An 18,412-nucleotide genomic window follows, 5' to 3' on the forward strand; every position below is an offset into this window, starting at 1 on the left:
AACTGTGTTGGGGATGTGCCAGTGCATGGCATATGACCGCTGCAGGCAATCACTGCAATCAGTGATTGAACTGTGAGGACCGTGATTGGCTTCAGCAGTGACGTTTCATATACTTGCATGTCATCGTGCACATCTTGGTGTTGGTGAAATATACCGTGATGTGCAGAAGTAGAGAATGTCACGACTGCAGCCTATCACTGTCCTTAGCGGCGGACCACTGAAGACAGTGTTTGGCTGCAGTGGTCACATGCCATATATGTCACGTCTTCGCTACAAGCAGTGGCAGGAGGACCGGACTAGCACCACAGGGAACGACGCTGCATAACATGATTATTTAGGCTATTGCAGGGCTTGTCTCAGACAACCCCTTTAATTTATACCAGAGATAGATAATCTTAGAAAATAGAGGTAACCTGTGGAGGGAGGCAGCTGTGTTGATGAAGGTTTCTATGGTTGTAGGGTTCTCAGTCACCTTAGCAGTCACATGCCATGCTACCGGCTTCACCAGTTATGGGAGCAATATGAAACCATTTTTAGTACAGTACAGAACCCCATCCACATGTACTAGAAAATTCTGTACGGAAGTCAGAGCACATAAATTCACAGCATGCTCATACTGCTGCTGAAATGTGGAGGATTTCCAGTGTGGAAGTCACCATTTGGGTAAAATCCTCAGCAAGTCCATATTAAAATCTGCATTAAAATCGCAATGTTACACAGCAGATTTTGCCATAGATTCACCAAAATTATCATTTGCATTTTGACCTGGCCTTTAATGTGAGTTTAACAGTTTACCCATCATTTTGTATCCACGTCCAGTTTTTCTATTCAGATGTGACACCATACTGTCATAGCCAATGAAATAGTTTGTACAAGAACATAATCCCTTAATAAGCATGCGTCTGAAGAAGGAGGTAGTGAAATGAGGTAGGGAAACCAGTCCTGTACATTCTTGATAGCTGATAAATTATGGCTCTGAATAGAGAGTATGAGGGACGTGACCTACATTCCAATTAATGACACACGTGTGGATCCACCTTCTGGATGTGGGCAGAAGCTCTGATCCTGACTGGTCCCAACAACTTCAGTCGCACAGAACATCACAAGGCTCCCTGCCTTCAGGAGTTTTCGATTTGCTACTGCGGAGACCAAAATTTACAAGTCTCATCTTAAGTCTTTGCATTAAAAAGCCAATATACCTTTTGTCGGGAACATTGCCTCAACATTACATGGAAGTTGGAATATACTTTGGGATTTGGTGCTGAAAAATGACATGGGATTTCTAGAGGATGAAGAAGGAAGGGAGCACCAAATAACTTGGAGAAAGCTGAATAACTTGTAAGAGTTTATGTATGTTACTTCTTTATTCATTTCTAGATGTTTGATTGTTGTTCTATTTTTGTTTTTTTTGTTTTAGCATTTTGGATTGTTGTCTATTGAAATTGGACTATGACCTGATCTATTTGGCCTCTAAAATCTACAGTGAACTTTTGGGGGACATTTAGTAAGACCGGCATGTTACGTCTTAACCTGTCCCCCGCTGGCATCAGATGTGCCACAGTTTTTTAAGAGGCGCATCTCTTCAGTTCTGTGCAGCAAAAAGAAAATCTATACCAGCAAGGGAGCTGGTGTACATTTCCGCTATAATCTATGGCATAATCTATGCCGTAGAGCTTAACTAATGCACCTCCTGCTCCCCACTTCACCCACTTTTTTTCAAAAGTGGGGATCAGGGCTCCCAACCCTGAAAAGGTCACAATATTTTGCGCAGGTATGGCACTTTTGGGTACCAGTTTTCTGGCCTATACGGGTAATATATGTCCCCTACTTAGTCAGAACTCACTTTGTCTTATTTTTTGTAGTTTTCTCCTGCTTTGATATTTACGCATCTTTTCCCAATAGGAATTATAAGCAAGCTTTGCACTGTAGCATGGCGCATGTATTTTGTCATTGTCAGGTGTAGATGTGATTTATGTTTTGCACTAAAGCGCCTTGTGGATGTGCAGTAAAATACTGTATGAAGAATTGTGCTTGATCAGCTACCGTAGTAAACATTTAGCTGCAGACATATCTTTGAGTTTATTTACAGATGTGCTTGTAAGGGTCCATTCACACAATCCAGATTTGATGATTTAGTTCTACGAATGCTCGTTGGTGATGCTCTTTTGAATTCTTGGCCTGTGTAAAGGGCCCTTAAATCTTTATCAAATCTCCTAACATCAAGACTCAGCATGTTTATTCTACTTCTAGATTCCACACAGAAATGTTCTGCATTAGCCCCACTGAAAGGGAAGATCCTTGACCCAGCACATCCGCTACACATCCACAGCAGAAATCACTGTTAGGCCTCATGCACACGGCCGCAGCTTCAATCCGCATCCGATCTGTGTTTTTCGCTGTCCTAATGTCCTATTTTTGTCCATTTTGCAGACAAAAATAGGGCTTCTCTCTAGACAAGGGGGAGTTAACTCAGAGCCAGGATCTGTGTTTTGCGAATGCCCGATTTGCAGACCGCAAAACACTTACGGCTGCGTGCATGGAGCCTTAGCCTCGAATGTATGCTGCAGATCCTCTTGTAAAACACACGTTGGATTTGGTAAACATACCCTAACACTTATTAGGGCAGTTCAACCAGTTCACACTGAGTTTTTTGGCGCTGTTTTTGGTGCGTTTCTGCCTCAAAACAGCTTCCCATTCATCTCAATGGGAAGCAGCATTTGTTTTTGTTTTTTGTTTTTTTTACGGTGTAAATGAATGGGAAGCTTAAAAAAACAGCTCCATGTAAGTCCATGTTCTCTTTTGTGCATTTTCTGCGTGTTTTTTCTTTGCCTAGATCTGCATCAAAAACCTCAAGCTGAAAATGCAGCTTTGTATTGAAGTGGTATTTTTTAACACATTGGTTAAAAGAAAAAGCATAAAAAAATCGCACAAACTCTGTTTTTTCGCGCTAAAAAACATGTGGATTCTGCACTGATTTTTTAAACATGCTTTTCAAAATCAGTTCTGTGTCTGTATATTACAATGTAGTATTTTAAGTGGGTTGTCTCATAAAGACTACCTATTTTTCTATGCCTGTTTTAGGCAATATGAACATCATATACCGTATGAGTCCCCAGCTTTGGACCCCCATCCTTTCTGCAGTGCAACCCCTTTTACACCCCTTGCATGTAGCAGTCATTTGTAGCATGAGTTACATGAGAGAATTGTCATCCTTTATTTTGTGTCCACTTTTTCCATTGTAAGTATCATTAGCATCATGCAACATATTGCATGGAAATCTCAATGCTGTTACAGAGGAGGTGTAGTGTGAACAGTACTAGATCAAATGATCCATGACAAAAGTCTTTACAGCTCAGCTACTCTTTTACAGTTTTTATTCCATCCTGGACTATATTTCTTACCGTATATTTCTGTCAAATACATGCTCTGAAATGGCCACTTGGTCAATAGCTATGCCTCTCCCTCAGTTGGATGCGGATGATGGGTAGGGTATGTTACTAGTTTTCTTCCTAGGGTTAGATTTTGGATTTTGGAAAAGGTGGCACATTTTTCTTCATGGCATATTTTCAAAATGTGGCTGCCGAGGTGATCAGCTCCTGACAACTCCAGACTGAAATCAGCTGCTGGCTGTCAATGTAATGCAAGAGCTACTTGATAATAGGGTATATGGGTGGTGTCATGTTTTAGGAAAATATTAAAATTATTTATACATATATATATATATATTATTTTTTTTATTCCACAGGCAAAATCACGATGTGCAACAACATTTTCAGCAGAGATCTCCACACTACCACAGTCCCACCTCTTCCCTTACATCCTTGGGATCTATGAGCCTCATACAGTCCCCTCCACCATCAGGCATGTCACCATCTCAACAACAGCTTCCCTCCCCAAGCCATGGGGAATTCTTCTCTGGGACACCACGGCCTCATCAAATGTCCAGTCAGTTTCACCATGGAGACTTTTACCGCATGTCTCAGACATACCTTGGTCATCAGCAGCAACCACCACAAATGGACCATGCAAGACCTCCCTCTTTACCCTCCCCTTATTCCCAGATGCAGGGCGACCCATTTGCCATTGTTTCCCGGGCACAGCAGATGGTGGCTGTTCTGTCGGAAGAGAACAGGTCTCTACGCCAGGAGCTGGAAGGATGCTATGACAAAGTGGCAAGATTTCAAAAAGTAATTATGCGGCACAGTTTTTTTTTATATTGTGATATTGGTTCAATTGTTTCCCCATCTTTTATGCTTTAAAAAAAAAAATCTTACAATGTGCTGAAAGTTATCAATAGATACACAATATAACAAAACGTGTGGCATCATATCAGAAAACCTAAAAGTAATCAAAGCCACACATAGATAAATACAAAAATGACATATTTTATTAATCAATACAACAATGAATAAAAAAAATGCAGGGAATGTTGAATAGTGGAATAAACAGGCAAACCCCACAGCAGAGGTAATATGTGGTAATAAATATTTCATAGGTATCTAACCATAACTTGAGACATATTGTATCACCAGTTAATCCAATACTGGTCAATGAGATAAAATGCAGTACCAGTAGTGTAGGGATACCAGGTATTGATAGTAGGGTGACAATGAACATAAATCATCTACCCCATAAATGGATCATCCCTTATCCCAGGAAACATTTCCCTCTGCAACTCAACGTGAACAGCAAAATTCACTGTGTGAAAAACTGGGTATAGCAGGGTATATGTGGTGGCATGGCCAACACCCAACACAGCCAACAACCAACCACACCCTGAGCATAAATACAAAATACCTGTAATATACCTGTAATAATAAATACCAACCAGTTTGGGAAGAACCGAAAGCCCGACGTACGTTTCGCAAAGTGCGCTTCTTCCAGTGCGCACTGTGAATTTTTCTGTTCCCATTGAGTTGCAGAGGAAAAATTTTCCTGGGATAAGGGATGATCCATTTATGGGGTAGATGATTTATGTTCATTGTCACCCCACTATCAATACCTGGTATCCCTACACAACTGCTACTATATTTTATCTCATTGATCAGTATTTTTTGTGTTGGATTAACTGGTGATACAATATGTCTCAAGTTATGGTTAGATACCTATGAAATATTTATTACCACATATTACCTCTGTTTTGGGGTTTGCCTGTTTATTCCACTATTCAACATTCCCTGCATTTTTTTATTCATTGTTGTATTGATTAATAAAGATGTCATTTTTGTATTTATCTATGTGTGGCTTTGATTACTTTTAAACGTGCTGTAAGTTTCAGCATTTTATTGAACAGATGCTTATTCTCTTTTATATCAGTATAAGGGCTCATGCACACGACCGTTGTTTGCTTCCGCGTCCGTTCCGCCAATTTTAGGGTTTCAGGTGCGGACCCACTCATTTCTATAGAGCCGTTGAAAATGCAGATGCCTTTATGTCTGGTGGTCCTCCAATAATAAAGGAAGACACACGGAAACAAAAATGGATCACGGAACCCCATTTTGCGGAACGGAACACAACAACGGTCGTGTGCATGAGGCCTAAGTTAGATATCTCCACTTTTGGGAGGGGAGGAAACAGGTGCAGTGTGTCATTACAGAGGGAGTGTATAGTTGGCCATGCTCCTCATGACGTTGTCTTGGCACATTTTAGATGGAGATGGAAATCCAGCGAGTCTCTGAAGCATATGAAAATCTTGTAAAATCTTCTTCCAAGAGAGAGACTTTGGAGAAAGCTATGAGAACAAAACTGGAGGGAGAGATCCGAAGGATTCACGACTTTAACAGGGACCTCAGAGGTAATCTACAGCTGCGCGAAAATGTTTTAATGGCGCCAGCATAGTAAACTGCACCCTAAAATTCAGACCTTGATTTTTGAACAGATGATCTTGTTATGAATTATCTCTGTCTCCATTGCGCTGGAATCACACATCCAGTTTTTGGTGCTGTTTTGATGCTTATAAACATGCAAAAGAATGGGAAATATATAGCAAAGACTTGTTCTTCTCCTTTCTGTTGGATCCACTTCTAGCTTTGGATTAAAAAAGAAAACTGAATCAAAAACTGCATGTGTGTTTGCACCCAAATGAGTACTTTTGTATTCTTTATCTTAAATAACTGTTTATTTTAATGAACCATAGGCTTCAGTCACACAGTGCTGTTTTGGTGTAGTTGTATAATTCTTGAAAAATCTCTGTGTGTGTGTGAATAAGGCTTTAGTGTGGCGTTCCATAGTTTAAAGGGGCTTTTCAGGATCTGATCAGTGTGGTTCCCGCACCCAGGATCCCCGCCAATCAGCTGTTTGAGAAGACATTAGTGCTTGCAGCTTTGCGTAGACCATGTGATGTCATGTTCATCGGTCACATGGCCTAGGCGCAGCTCAGCTCCATTGAAGTAAATGGGGCTGAGCTGTGATTCCAAGTATGGCGCTGTGCTTGGTGAGTGGAGAGAAGGCCACAGCACTACTGCGAGCGCCGGTGCCTTCTCAAACAGCTGGTCACTGGTGCCGGATCCTCACGGACTCTTCGAAATTTTGGAAAACCCCTTTAACTACTGGAGCTTAGATGTTCCTGTGGTTACATGGAAAAACAAATGCAGTTTTTCCCAGTGAAAATCTGTGAAAACCATCATTGGGCAGCTATCTTCATCAGTCTGAATACATGAAACCAGATACTGTTGTCCAGGGTGTGCTGTGCTTCTCTATATTATATAATGTCCCTGTGCCACAATATACTCATCACTTTTAAATTCGCATAGCAACAAATACAACAAAGCAATCGGGACATTCCATAAAAAAATCTGAAATGATGTATAAAGTTACGGTGCTTCCAGTTGACCGCTGAGGCCGGATGGTCTGCAGATCCTCTGTACTTGTATGTAAGCTGTGGGAATGCCGTTAATTGAATGATTTGCTTTTCGGAAGTGATGTTATTGGGAGGATTTGTTTAAATGACGCTATAGTTTAGACATTCTCTTCAAATTGCTTGGGTGTTTCTAGTATTAGAAGCCCGTCCCTCAGCAAGACATTTTTCCATTATTGTCATTAAGTTGTGACTCCTGCAACTATAAAGAGTCATCTCCTTTTAATCTGCGTATCCAATTATTGAGTCGTATAAAGCTCAATGGTCGTTTAAACCATGCAGCATAATAAGAAACAGATAGCTGGTATTCTGCAACAGTAAAGTCTACCTCTTTTGTCTACTAGAAGACTTGTATGCCTTCATATGCTTATAGTTTATGTTCATGGTTACTGTGTGCAATGTTCAGTTTCCCAAAGTGGACTGATTCTTTAAAGTGTGAAGAGATTTCCAAAAAGCAATTGGTACAAGCGAAGCTAATAAACTTTGTAATATATCCTATTATTAAAGAGAAGTGCCTCTTTTTCCATTTATTGGGCTCCTTTCCACCCCGTCCTCCTTAAATGTTCAAGCACCCTGAATTAATTGATCAAATCCATCTGCAGAGAGAAGACCGTTTGGACACTTTTACATGGTCTGTATTTGGTTAGTAATTTGCATCAGTCTTTGTAAGCTGAAACCAGGAGTGGAACCTACAAAGAGAAAGTATAATGGATGTGTGCCTCGTCTGTATTTTACACCTACCCTTGTTTCTGGCTTACACTTACTGATGAAAAATGCTGACCAATACTGACTATGCTGCCCAATACTGACTACAGTGTATTACTGTACTGTGGCGGCAGCAGGGAGCGCATGGCGTCATAGCAACCCATGACGCCATGCGCTCCTGCTCTCAGCAGGAATCCAGGCCGCGGTTCCACGGACCGCTCACAGCCGTGAAAAACGGCCGTGTGCATTCGGCCTCACTGAGAGATCAGATTCCATGCTGCCCATAGATTTTTATGGAGAAGGAAGAGAGGAGGAGGAGGTAGCTGCAGAGTGAGAGAGGCACAGAGACTTCTACTGTCTCATCCCAGTGTTGAATTTACAGCTACACTGCTCATTACTGCTGTCGTCCATGCTGCAGTTGCTTTGAGTGGTGTGCTACAGATCTCTTCTTCTGCATATGATTTGTATGAGAGTCATCATAACAGCTAGTCTCCTACTCCCTCCTTCCCCTCCCCTCGTCATAGACTTGTCCTGATCTCTCAGTGAAGCTGAAAAGCAGTCTGTTCTCTTGATATAGATTTGATCAGTTAATTCAAAATAAGTGAACATTTAAGGAGGAAGGGGGTGGATAAGAGTCTGATAACTGGAGAAAGAGGCATTTTTCTTGAATAAAATATGTTACAACATTTCTTATCTTTACTTATACTATTGATTTATGTGAAGTTAGACTGTAAAATGTAGTGGACCCATCATCTTTAAATTACTTACGAGAGATTAATTGGTATTTAAAAAGGGTGCTGTTGCTGGATGTGTTATAGCGTCGTAATAATGTTTTTTATAATTCATCATGAATGCTGATCTTGCAGATATTGAGGGAAGTAAAAGTGTGTTTGTATAGTTATATGTGCTGCTGTTTACATATATACATCTAGTCCTTGTTGCTGTGAGTTTGTGAAACTGCTTGATGTTGGAGTCAATAAGTATTGTTTTTACTCTTCTGTATTAAAGAACGAATGGAAACTGCTAATAAGCAACTTGCAGCAAAGGAGATTGAGGGATCAGAGGACAACCGGAAGACCATATCCCAACTACTAGCACAGAGTGAGTCCCCTGCGGTGATCATTTGTTGTCCATGCTGTGCTTGAAGTTAAGGCTACTTTCACACTGGCGTTTTGGCTTTCCGTTTGTGAGATCTGTACAGGGCTCTCACAAGCGGTCCATAACGGATCAGTTTTGCCCTAATGCATTCTGAATGGAAAAGGATCTGCTCAGAATGCATCCGTTTGCCTCCGTTCCGTCTCCATTCCGCTTTGGAGGCGGACACCAAATCACTGCTTGCAGCATTTTGGTGTTCGTCTGACGAAACTGAGCTAAACGGATCCGTTCTTACACACAATGGAAGTCAATGGGGACGGATTAGTTTTCTATGACAGTCAATGGAGGATGCATCAGTTTTCTATGACACAATCGAAAACGGATCCGTCCTCCATTGACTTTCAATTGTGTTCAAGACGGATCCGTCTTGGCTATGTTAAAGATAATACAAACGGATCCGTTCAGAACGGATGCAGACGTTTGTATTATCTGAACGGATCTGACTGTGCAGATCCATGGAGTATGAAAGTAGCCTAATTTGTGTCATAAGAGCAAACCAAATGAAATGAATGTTTGTGTGTGTTCCTGTACTTATAGATCTGTGCAGCATATAAATCGATTCGTTTAAGGCTACTTTCACATTTGCGTTCGGGGCTCCGCTTGTGAGTTCCGTTTGAAGGCTCTCACAAGCGGCCCCGAGCGGATCCGTCCAGCCCTAATGCATTCTGAGTGGATGCGGATCCGCTCAGAATGCCTCAGTCTGGCACCGTTCAGCCTCCGCTCTGCTCAGCAGGCGGACACCTGAACACTGCTTGCAGCGTTCAGGTGTCCGCATGGCCGTGCGGAGGCAAACGGATCCGTCCAGACTTACAATGGAAGTCAAATGGGGCGGATCCGTTTGAAGGTGACACAATATGGTGCAATTTTCAAACGGATCCGTCCCCTATTGACTTTCAATGTAAAGTCTGGACGGATCCGTCTGAGGCTACTTTCACACTTAGAATTTTTTTTAAATATAATGCAGACGGATCCGTTCTGAATGGATCCATCGTCTGCATTATATGAGCGGATCCGTCTCAGACGGATCCGCTCTGAACGCAAGTGTGAAAGTAGCCTGACACGTGTATAAACGGCGTATGGGCTTCAGGGAACCCTGTCACGTGACCACTTTTACACCATGAAGTTTGATGAGTTCTGCCATCGGGCTGTGTATTCTGTTGACTTGGCTGCAGCCGTGCATATTATTATCACATTGCTTACTCTGCTAAAAGGGCAATCATTATAATAATAGGGGTTTGGAATTTATGTATTTGGCAAATATAATATTTGCAGGGTTTGTCTCAAGTAAGACCGTTTTAATGTGAGACTTGATTACTGCTGATCCAGCTCCTAAGAGGCTGGCAGGCAGCTTTGTGTGGGGACGATGTGGCTGCCTGCTCATTTAATGTAATTTAGCCTTACATGGAGCCAAGTCAGATACATGACAGTCCATGTATGACCTGAGTCAGCCAGAGTGACAGCCGGTTCTTGTTAGCGTCTCTGCTCAGGTTTATAGTGGGGTACCTCCTTCTATGAAATCCAGAAGCCCTATAATTGGGGAAGTTCAAACGAAAAGAGCTGGAGGAAGAGGTGCTTTCCACAGAGTAGTGGTAGAGATAATCACCTGTCACCTACCGTCCCCTGGATCTGGCCACTGCCGTTTTCCTCCTCACTGATGCAATTACTTTCAGTGTTGTGCCCGGGAAGTGCAACCTCTTCAGGTAAGGCTCCTTATGAACTGCATGCTTGTGCTCTGTGCCCGTCGCCCCAGTGATCATGCGCTGTTGTTACACCCCAGTGTCTTTTTTCCTCTATTTTCAGCTTTGCATAAGATCTAATTGGACATAGGACCTTTGCTTTCCTGATTTCATAGCCCGCTTGCTCAAATTACTCAAAAATCCGTCGCTATTCCTTTATTTATTACCTTTGTTTTTATATCTATACAGTCGGGGAGTAAGTATAAGGCTGAATTCAAATGTCAGTCGCATTGTCGCAGGTGTATGATGGCTACAGTACCGGAACTTCCTGCAAATGAACTAAATCAAGCTTAGCTCTTTATAACACTCCTTGGTGATCAGCGTTCAGCTCAGGTACAAGAGTTGCAGCTGTAATATGGAGACTAAAATGCAGCTGCTTTCTGGATGCAGTCTGACTGCATGTAATGAGCTCGCTGGGTACGTGATAAGCTGTCGGTGGTACTTAAAGCTGTGAGAACCAGGTATTTATGTACCTGACCAGCGACCACACATGCCCCCCTAAATGTAACTGCTGTGGCCCTCATCTCACCTCCTAAGCCCCCCGCTTCATATCTTTATCAAAGATAACAGAAAATGGCAGCTACTGATGGCCACCCCAGAGGGACAGCGTTTGGGGCAGTATGTTGTGGTATTTGGTTCTGCTGGGATGGTATTTTGCACTATGGTATTGCTTACACCACCTACTTTTGTTGCCCTGCCTTTTGTCAATTTGGACCCGCTTACAACATGGAGCCACTTAGTTTTTTTTTTTTTGGGGCCTACTTTAAGTTCCCATTTACACCCCCCCCCCCCCCCCCGCTTCTACTGGCCATTTTGGTGCATATATGTAGCAACACTGCATTCTTATTGTAGTTCACGATTTTTGTGTTCAGTGTCAGTACATTTGTAATGGCAGTGAAATATCTATCATTTGTCTAATGAATACTGGGAATTTACCTTAGGCCCCCTGCACACCAACGCGTGCTTCCCAATGCCGTATTGCGGACCGCATTTGCGGATCCGCAATACACGGGTGCCGTTCCGTGGGCATTCCGCATCACGGCTGCAGACCCATTCACTAGAATGGGTCCGCAAATTCGGAGATGCGGAATGGTGCGGAACGGAAGCACGGAACGGGACCCTACGGAAGCACTACGGAGTGCTTCCGTGGGATTTCATCCCGTACTTCCTTTCCGCAAAAAGATAGAACATGTCCTATCTTTTTGCGGAATGACCGGATCGCGGACCCATTAAAGTGAATGGGTCCGCGATCCGCTGCGGCTGCCCAACGGACTGTGCTCGTGAATTGCGGCCTGCATTTTGCGGGCCGCAGCACGACCATGGGGTGCACACGTTCGTGTGCAGGGGGCCTTATGCTGATCTACAGGAGAAATATTGCCTTGTCTGTCTTTAACAAGTTATTCATACTAGGGGCAGCATTGGTCATTACTGGTCAATATGATTGTTTTAAAGGGCTCTTTTTACTTCATGCTATGCAAATAAATGTGTGAAAAAGCCCTATGGCACAGCCTTCCCCACACATAGGGCTGAACCTGAAAACGGATTATTTCCAAGTTAAATGAAAGGCGTAGATAATGATTAGTAGTCGCCTATAGGGAAGGGGATTTTACTTAAAATTAAATGAGTTTTTTTGTCATTGTGTCTAATAATTTGTAGAAACAAAGGGCTGGAGAATTGCTTGTATTGATGTCGGAATCCACTGTTTGATTTGTATTTTTCTTCTTCGCTTCATCTGGATCCCTTGTGTTTGAAGTCTGAGTCTTTCATCTCCATTTTCCCACCCTTCGGAGGGAGGGGTGACATTATGTGGTTCCATGTATGTAGCCAAGCTTTTGAAAAATTAAAAGAATTTCCAGCTATAGTGAAGCAGACAATCTGGTTTTAAAGCCTGGCTAATTGTATGAGGAAATTAGAGGTGCTTACATATTTTCTGTGGGAGTTAACCAGCCAGACCATATTTTCTGTGGGAGTTGCCTCATTTCTCTTTTAAAACTTAATTTCTGTGGGAGTCGCCTTTTTTTCTTTTTTTTTTAAATACCCATATTTGTTTGCCTTTGAGTACTCAGGAATGGACAGGTATTTATTATAAAGAGTTTAAAACCTGTCTTGAAGTCTTGTAAAAGTTCCTCAAATATCCCAGGTAGCTCAAGGTGTGGGAGTAGGTTATGGTGGTACAGTAATCGGATATATCACTGCAGCAGCTAATATTAAATAGCGGGCTTTCAAATGAATAGCCATCCGTGTAATCAGTGGACAGTACACAGGGGCGGACTGGCCCTAGACCCTACAGGGAAATTTCCCAGTGAGCAGATGCCCAAGGGGCCACCCAAGGCCTCCTCATGGCCACAAGCTGGGTACATAAAGATCTAATTCTCCCGGCATTAATTATGTAGGAGCTTCATACTGTGGCGCGGACGGCAGCATTTTGTGAAGCAGTGTAATATTTGGTTCTGCTGGGGCAGTATTCTGTGCTGTACTGTGGTATTCGATTCTGCTGGGGCTGTATATTGTGATACCGTGTGGTATTTGGTTCTGCTGGGGCAGTATTTTGTGCTGCACAGTTGGCTCTGTTGGGGCGGCATTTGGTTCCTTACTACAGTATTGCTGGCCCTGCCTACTTGTGTTGCCCCTCCTTCTGTCACAATGATTTTGAGTGCCATATCAGGAGTGGTTTCACAAGATGAATGGTGGCACCTTTACATGGGCCAGGTATCATGGGCAATCGTCCATACAAACGTTTATCCCTGATAATCAGCATGAAAAAGAGTCCTTTAGACAAGCCCATATATTGAAAAACGTCTCCTGGATGCTTTAGTGTTCCAATGCAAATGGTTTGGTTTGTCATGCAAAAATAAAGTGCCAGAACACTAATTTGCTTGTGTGAGATGGTCCACAGTCTGAGATACTGTAGATGTGGAGATAGCCTTTAGTCCGAGGTAGATGTGGAGGTTATTGCCTTACCTACTGGGCAACCAATTTTACTTTAACCTGACCAAACAGGAACCTTGTCATGGTTGTTCCACTTTCACCAAGTCAAGTCATTATCCAATTAACCTAAATGATAGTAATTAAAACCTCAACTAGAGAAAGTACATTATTTATGGACAAATGTTGTAAGACCTAACCATTCTACTATGTAAATTTAGATACATTGAAGTATTACACCGGTCAGCCCTAACATTAATGTCGTGTACTACTTGGCTACACGGCTTCCATATGCAGCACGCTGCAATGCTCTGTGTGTTCTGACACCTTTCTAATGTAGCCAACATTTAAGGGGTTGTTCAGGGGTTTTATTAATGCTCTGATCGGCGGAGGTCTGACACCCAGACCCCCAAATTATCAGCTGTTGAAGAGGAGGCAGTGCTCCATGCGAGCGCTGCTCCCTTTTCATTATACTACGCATCATCTCCATTGCAACTGGGGCGTACTGTAATTACAAGTACTAAGTTTATTCAAGTAAATCGAGTGAGTACTCATAATAAAGGGTACTTCCGAGACAATGGGCAGAGGAAGCAACGCTGGCAAGGAGCGCCGCCTCCTGTTCAAACAGCTGGTCGAAGGGAGTGCCGATCAGACATTGAGGTACTTCTACCAATCAGCTATTGATGAATAGGGATGAGCGCACTTGTGTTTTCAAGTTCGGCGTACAAGGTTCGGGTTTACCTAAGAATTCCGTTACGTTATGGTCCGTGGTAGCGGAATCCACAACGGAATTCTTAGATAACCTGAACCTTGCCAAACTTGAAAACACAATTTCGCTCATCTATTGATGACCTATCCTTATGTTTTTGTTTGTTTTTCTGAAGTTTGTACTATCATAGCACACATCCTATGAGCATCAGCAAACCTTGGGTGTCTATGACCCTGTTGTAAATTCACTGGTTGTCCTTTCTTGAAAACTTTTGGCAGGTAATAACCACTACATGCCAGGAACAGGTCAGAAGAACTGTCATTGTGCAGATTCTCTGACCCAGTCATATAGTCATCACAATTTGGCCATTTTCAACTTTGCTTAAATCCTTACAGTTACCTGTCTCTCCTGTTTCCAACTTATTAACTGAACTGACTGCTGTAATACAGCCCTGCGCTCAGTTGCCATGGTTTGGCGCTGCAAATCCAAAGCAGATGGCCCAGAATTGCCACGTTTTTTTTTTGTTGATAAGTACAGGTAGCACACATGGTTTTTATGGGGCTTCGCCTGTGTTTGCTTAGCAAATGAACTGGTGTTTTGCCACACTGTGTGGCACGTTTCCGCCCCGCAAGCGCTGCTTGAAAATCCTTATGGCAGATCATTGTTTATCATCTCCATGTTCACTGAGCTACAACAATGGCTGGAAAAATGCTGTGCAGAGATGGCCCAAAAAAAGTAAAAAAGCTTAAGAAAGTAAAGAAAGTCTAGGTGCTTACATCATTTCTTTTCTGTTCCTTTTAAAGAGGTTGTATCATGAAGATAACACCCTTTTTTAAAATACCACATTAGGCCATATGGACTTCATTTAGGCCATTTGTTGGAATACCCAACATGCAATTTTACATTTCCCCTGCCATGGTTCATGCCAAGAAATGATTAGAGAAGCTGATTCCTTGATGATCAGCTGGCTTTCATATGACGTTGAAGCAATGAATGAGTTTATTTTCCAGCAATCCATAAAAAAAAAATCATTTATTAAAAACATCCATAAAAAAACAGTAAAAAAAAAAGGCCTACGCATTTCTGACAGAATGTGACTTGTACTTGGTCATGGAGTTACATTACATAGCCCCTTTAATGCATGCCTTTTTATTTTTTTTCTGGTTTCTTACTGCCCTTTATGTTTATATCAGCAGGTGGAGGGATTTTAACTGAGGTTTCTCACGGCCTCTCACATAAGCCAGTAAAGACAGCAATTAGTTGCCTCAGTGTTATACTTTCAGTAGATGCACGTAGATGAAAGCGTCTTCTAGAGCTCATTACAAGTGGCAGGCTTTGCCTTAGTCTTCTTCACGTGTAAACCTTTGCCCTGATTCACCTTCCTCCCACGGCCTAGGTTCAGGAATGCAGCATTACTGGTCGGTCAGCGACTGGGTGGTTATGGCTGCGGGGACTCTTCTTCCCAGATCTTCTGATTAGTTATTGTTACCAGTCACTTGCTGTTTAGCAATGTCATGTCACCAGTCCTGTTCTGTCACAATATCATCAGAAATTAATGAAATAATTATGTCTGGACCATGATTAGTTTTAATTCTTTCCTCTCTGACTTTCACTAGTCTCTTTTAATATGTTACCATTTAATTAGTTGGAAATTGTATTTGTTCCTCCTTCTGTAAACTGGGGTTTTCCAGGTCCTTGCTTTTCCCAGTAAATTCCACAATATCCCCGCTATCTCTATACAGAATCCTAAATTTAGCAACAGATTTTCTAAAATTAATGTTACAAACATAATTTTTGTTTAATCCATTACTAGCAAATAACTGTTGTAGCTTTTACACATCACAAAAAAAAAAATACCCAGGCAAACAAAAAATGCCACTATGGATAAAACCCGATTTTCATAATTCCTATAGACTTTAAAGTTAGGTCTACACGACAACCAAATGTCGCGCGACAATTTTTATAATGATATTCTATGGTGTCGCACTGCGACATGCTGCGACTGTGGATGGATTTTTCAGTGACTGTCGCAGTATGTCGCATTGTGACACCATAGACTATCATTATAAAAATTGTCGTGCAACACATGTTGTCGTGTAGACCTAGCCTAAAGGGGTTGTCTGGGTTCAGAGCTGAACCCAGACATCCGCGTTTTCACCCAGGCAGGCCCTCTGATATGAGCATTGGAGCATTTCATGTATAGCTCAGGGCATGGGCTGTTTGTTTACATTTTTACACTGCTAGGCTTAGGCCTCCGGCTAGCAGTGTTGTCAGTGACGTCACCGGCATTAATGGACGGGCTTTAGCGCTGCCCTAGAAATTTTACAGGCTAAAGGAGGGCTAAATCCCGCCCATTAGTGCTGGTGACGTCACTGGGCTCACTATAGGAGGAAGCCTTCGCCTAGCTTACCCATGGAGAGCCCGGTAAGTCATTTGATTTCCAGAAAAAAAAACTTTGCCCTGTTTGATTCAGCACAGGGCAAGGGAGAGCATCAGAGCATGAAATACTCCGCTGCTTATGTCAGAGGGGCTGAGTGGGGGAAGAGGGAGATACGTCCGGCTTCAGCTCTGAACCTGGACAACCCCTTTTAAGCTAACATTTGGAGCCGCTATAAAAAAAAAAAAACATAAGAAAATTATCCTGTTTATCATCGCAGTGCCTGTTTAACTTAAAGGGTTTCTACCACTTCGGTTTCACATATTTAGCTGTCAGACACTAGCGATCCGCTAGTGTCTGCTCTGCCCAACCATCCTAATATAATTGCTTTTGGGGCAGCCGTTTTGCTAAAAAAAGAACTTTTATTAATATGCTAATGAGCCTCTAGGTGCTATGGGGGCGTCATTAGCACCTAGAGGCTCCGTCTACCTTCAGAAACTGCCGCCGCCCAGCGCGTCCCTCCAGCCCGCCCATCTCCTCCTGAATGCGATCCTCCTTGTGAGCGTATGTATTCTGCGCATGCACAGTGAATGTCTGACCGCTTCCTTGCTGAGACATCTCCACTGCGCCTGCGCGATGACGCCATAGTGCTCCGAGGAACTGGCGCAGTGGAGATGTCTGAGCAGGGAAGCTGTCAGACATTCACTGCGCATGCGCCGAATACAGGCGCTCACAAGGAGGATCGCATTCAGGAGGAGATGGGCGGGCTGGAGGGACGCGCTGGGCGGCGGCAGTTTCTGAAGGTAGACGGAGCCTCTAGGTGCTAATGACGCCCCCATAGCACCTAGAGGCTCATTAGCATATTAATAAAAGTTCTTTTTTTAGCAAAACGGCTGCCCCAAAAGCAATTATATTAGGATGGTTGGGCAGAGCAGACACTAGCGGATCGCTAGTGTCTGACACCTAATTATGTGAAACCGAAGTGGTAGAAACCCTTTAACTATTACAGTGCAAAAACCATAAACTTGACTGAACTGAGATTAAGGCCCCCAATCACACTACTGTATCTTTGGTCCTTATCCGATCCGCATTTTTTGCGGACCAGATACAGAACCCATTAATTTCAAGGGCTGCAAAAAAATGCGGACTGCACATCATGTTCGAGAACTTGTCCTATTCTTGTCCATTTTTCGGACAAGAATATGCATTGTTACAATGGGTCCTTCAAAAACATATTTTGCGGATCAATGTTTTGTGTACCCCAAAATACATACAGTCAAGTGAATGCACCTTAACACTGATAATATAACATTAGATTGGTCATGTGATCAGAGTTCATAAATCCAGTATCAGTCATTGACAACCTTTCTTGAATCTTTTGTGCAGCAGGATGGCATTTTCTTGATGAAACTACTCCCACTTTTTGCCCTATTAACAACTTTTCTTTCTGTCATTGATTTATGCCCTAGAGAATTGTACTGAAATACACCCATCACTCCAGCAACGCCCAGATGTTTGTTGTGCATGGCTGGGAATAGATGGATGTGGGTGATGCTGTTTATAATTACATTTTAACTGAATGAGTCAAAAGATTGGCACTAGTAACGAGGGAGCGACTGCCGAAACAATGACAGCCATTTACAGATTGCTGAGCTTTCTGCACAATGATATGAATATTATGGACATTAGAGTTCAGAAAACTGTCACTGGTGATATTTTGAATAATCTCTTTTTAATGTCTCTAATGAGGAAATAGCAGCATCATGTTCAGGAAACCAACCAAGCGGCTGGAACATGATTTACTGTAATACTTGGTAGTGAAGAAATATGGTAAAGGTGCTACAACTTTCATCCTTCTGCCTGGTTTCTCCACAAAGTGTTACATCACTCTATGACAAAGTTATTTTCTGCAATTTACAATTTTTGGATTGTAGCATATCAAAAGTCCT

The 18,412-nt window shown here is 42.5% G+C and overlaps 1 protein-coding gene across 3 annotated transcripts in view; it reads left to right on the plus strand.

Moving 5' to 3' along the window:
• AMOT (angiomotin) overlaps positions 1-18,412 on the plus strand; it is a 58,597-nt gene that overhangs the window by 28,656 nt on the left and 11,529 nt on the right. The window contains exons 1-4 of one of the 3 annotated variants that reach the window (XM_044306133.1): positions 803-1,338; positions 3,746-4,187; positions 5,650-5,794; positions 8,570-8,662. In XM_044306133.1, the coding sequence (XP_044162068.1) occupies positions 1,274-1,338; positions 3,746-4,187; positions 5,650-5,794; positions 8,570-8,662 (745 nt within the window). In that variant the 5' untranslated portion in view covers positions 803-1,273. Of the gene's footprint in view, positions 1-802; positions 1,351-3,745; positions 4,188-5,649; positions 5,795-8,569; positions 8,663-18,412 lie in introns of those variants that run through there. The other 2 variants (XM_044306134.1, XM_044306131.1) reach the window with 2 other exon arrangements.

This window comes from Bufo gargarizans, chromosome 9, assembly GCF_014858855.1.
Source record: "Bufo gargarizans isolate SCDJY-AF-19 chromosome 9, ASM1485885v1, whole genome shotgun sequence".
NCBI lineage: Eukaryota > Metazoa > Chordata > Amphibia > Anura > Bufonidae > Bufo > Bufo gargarizans.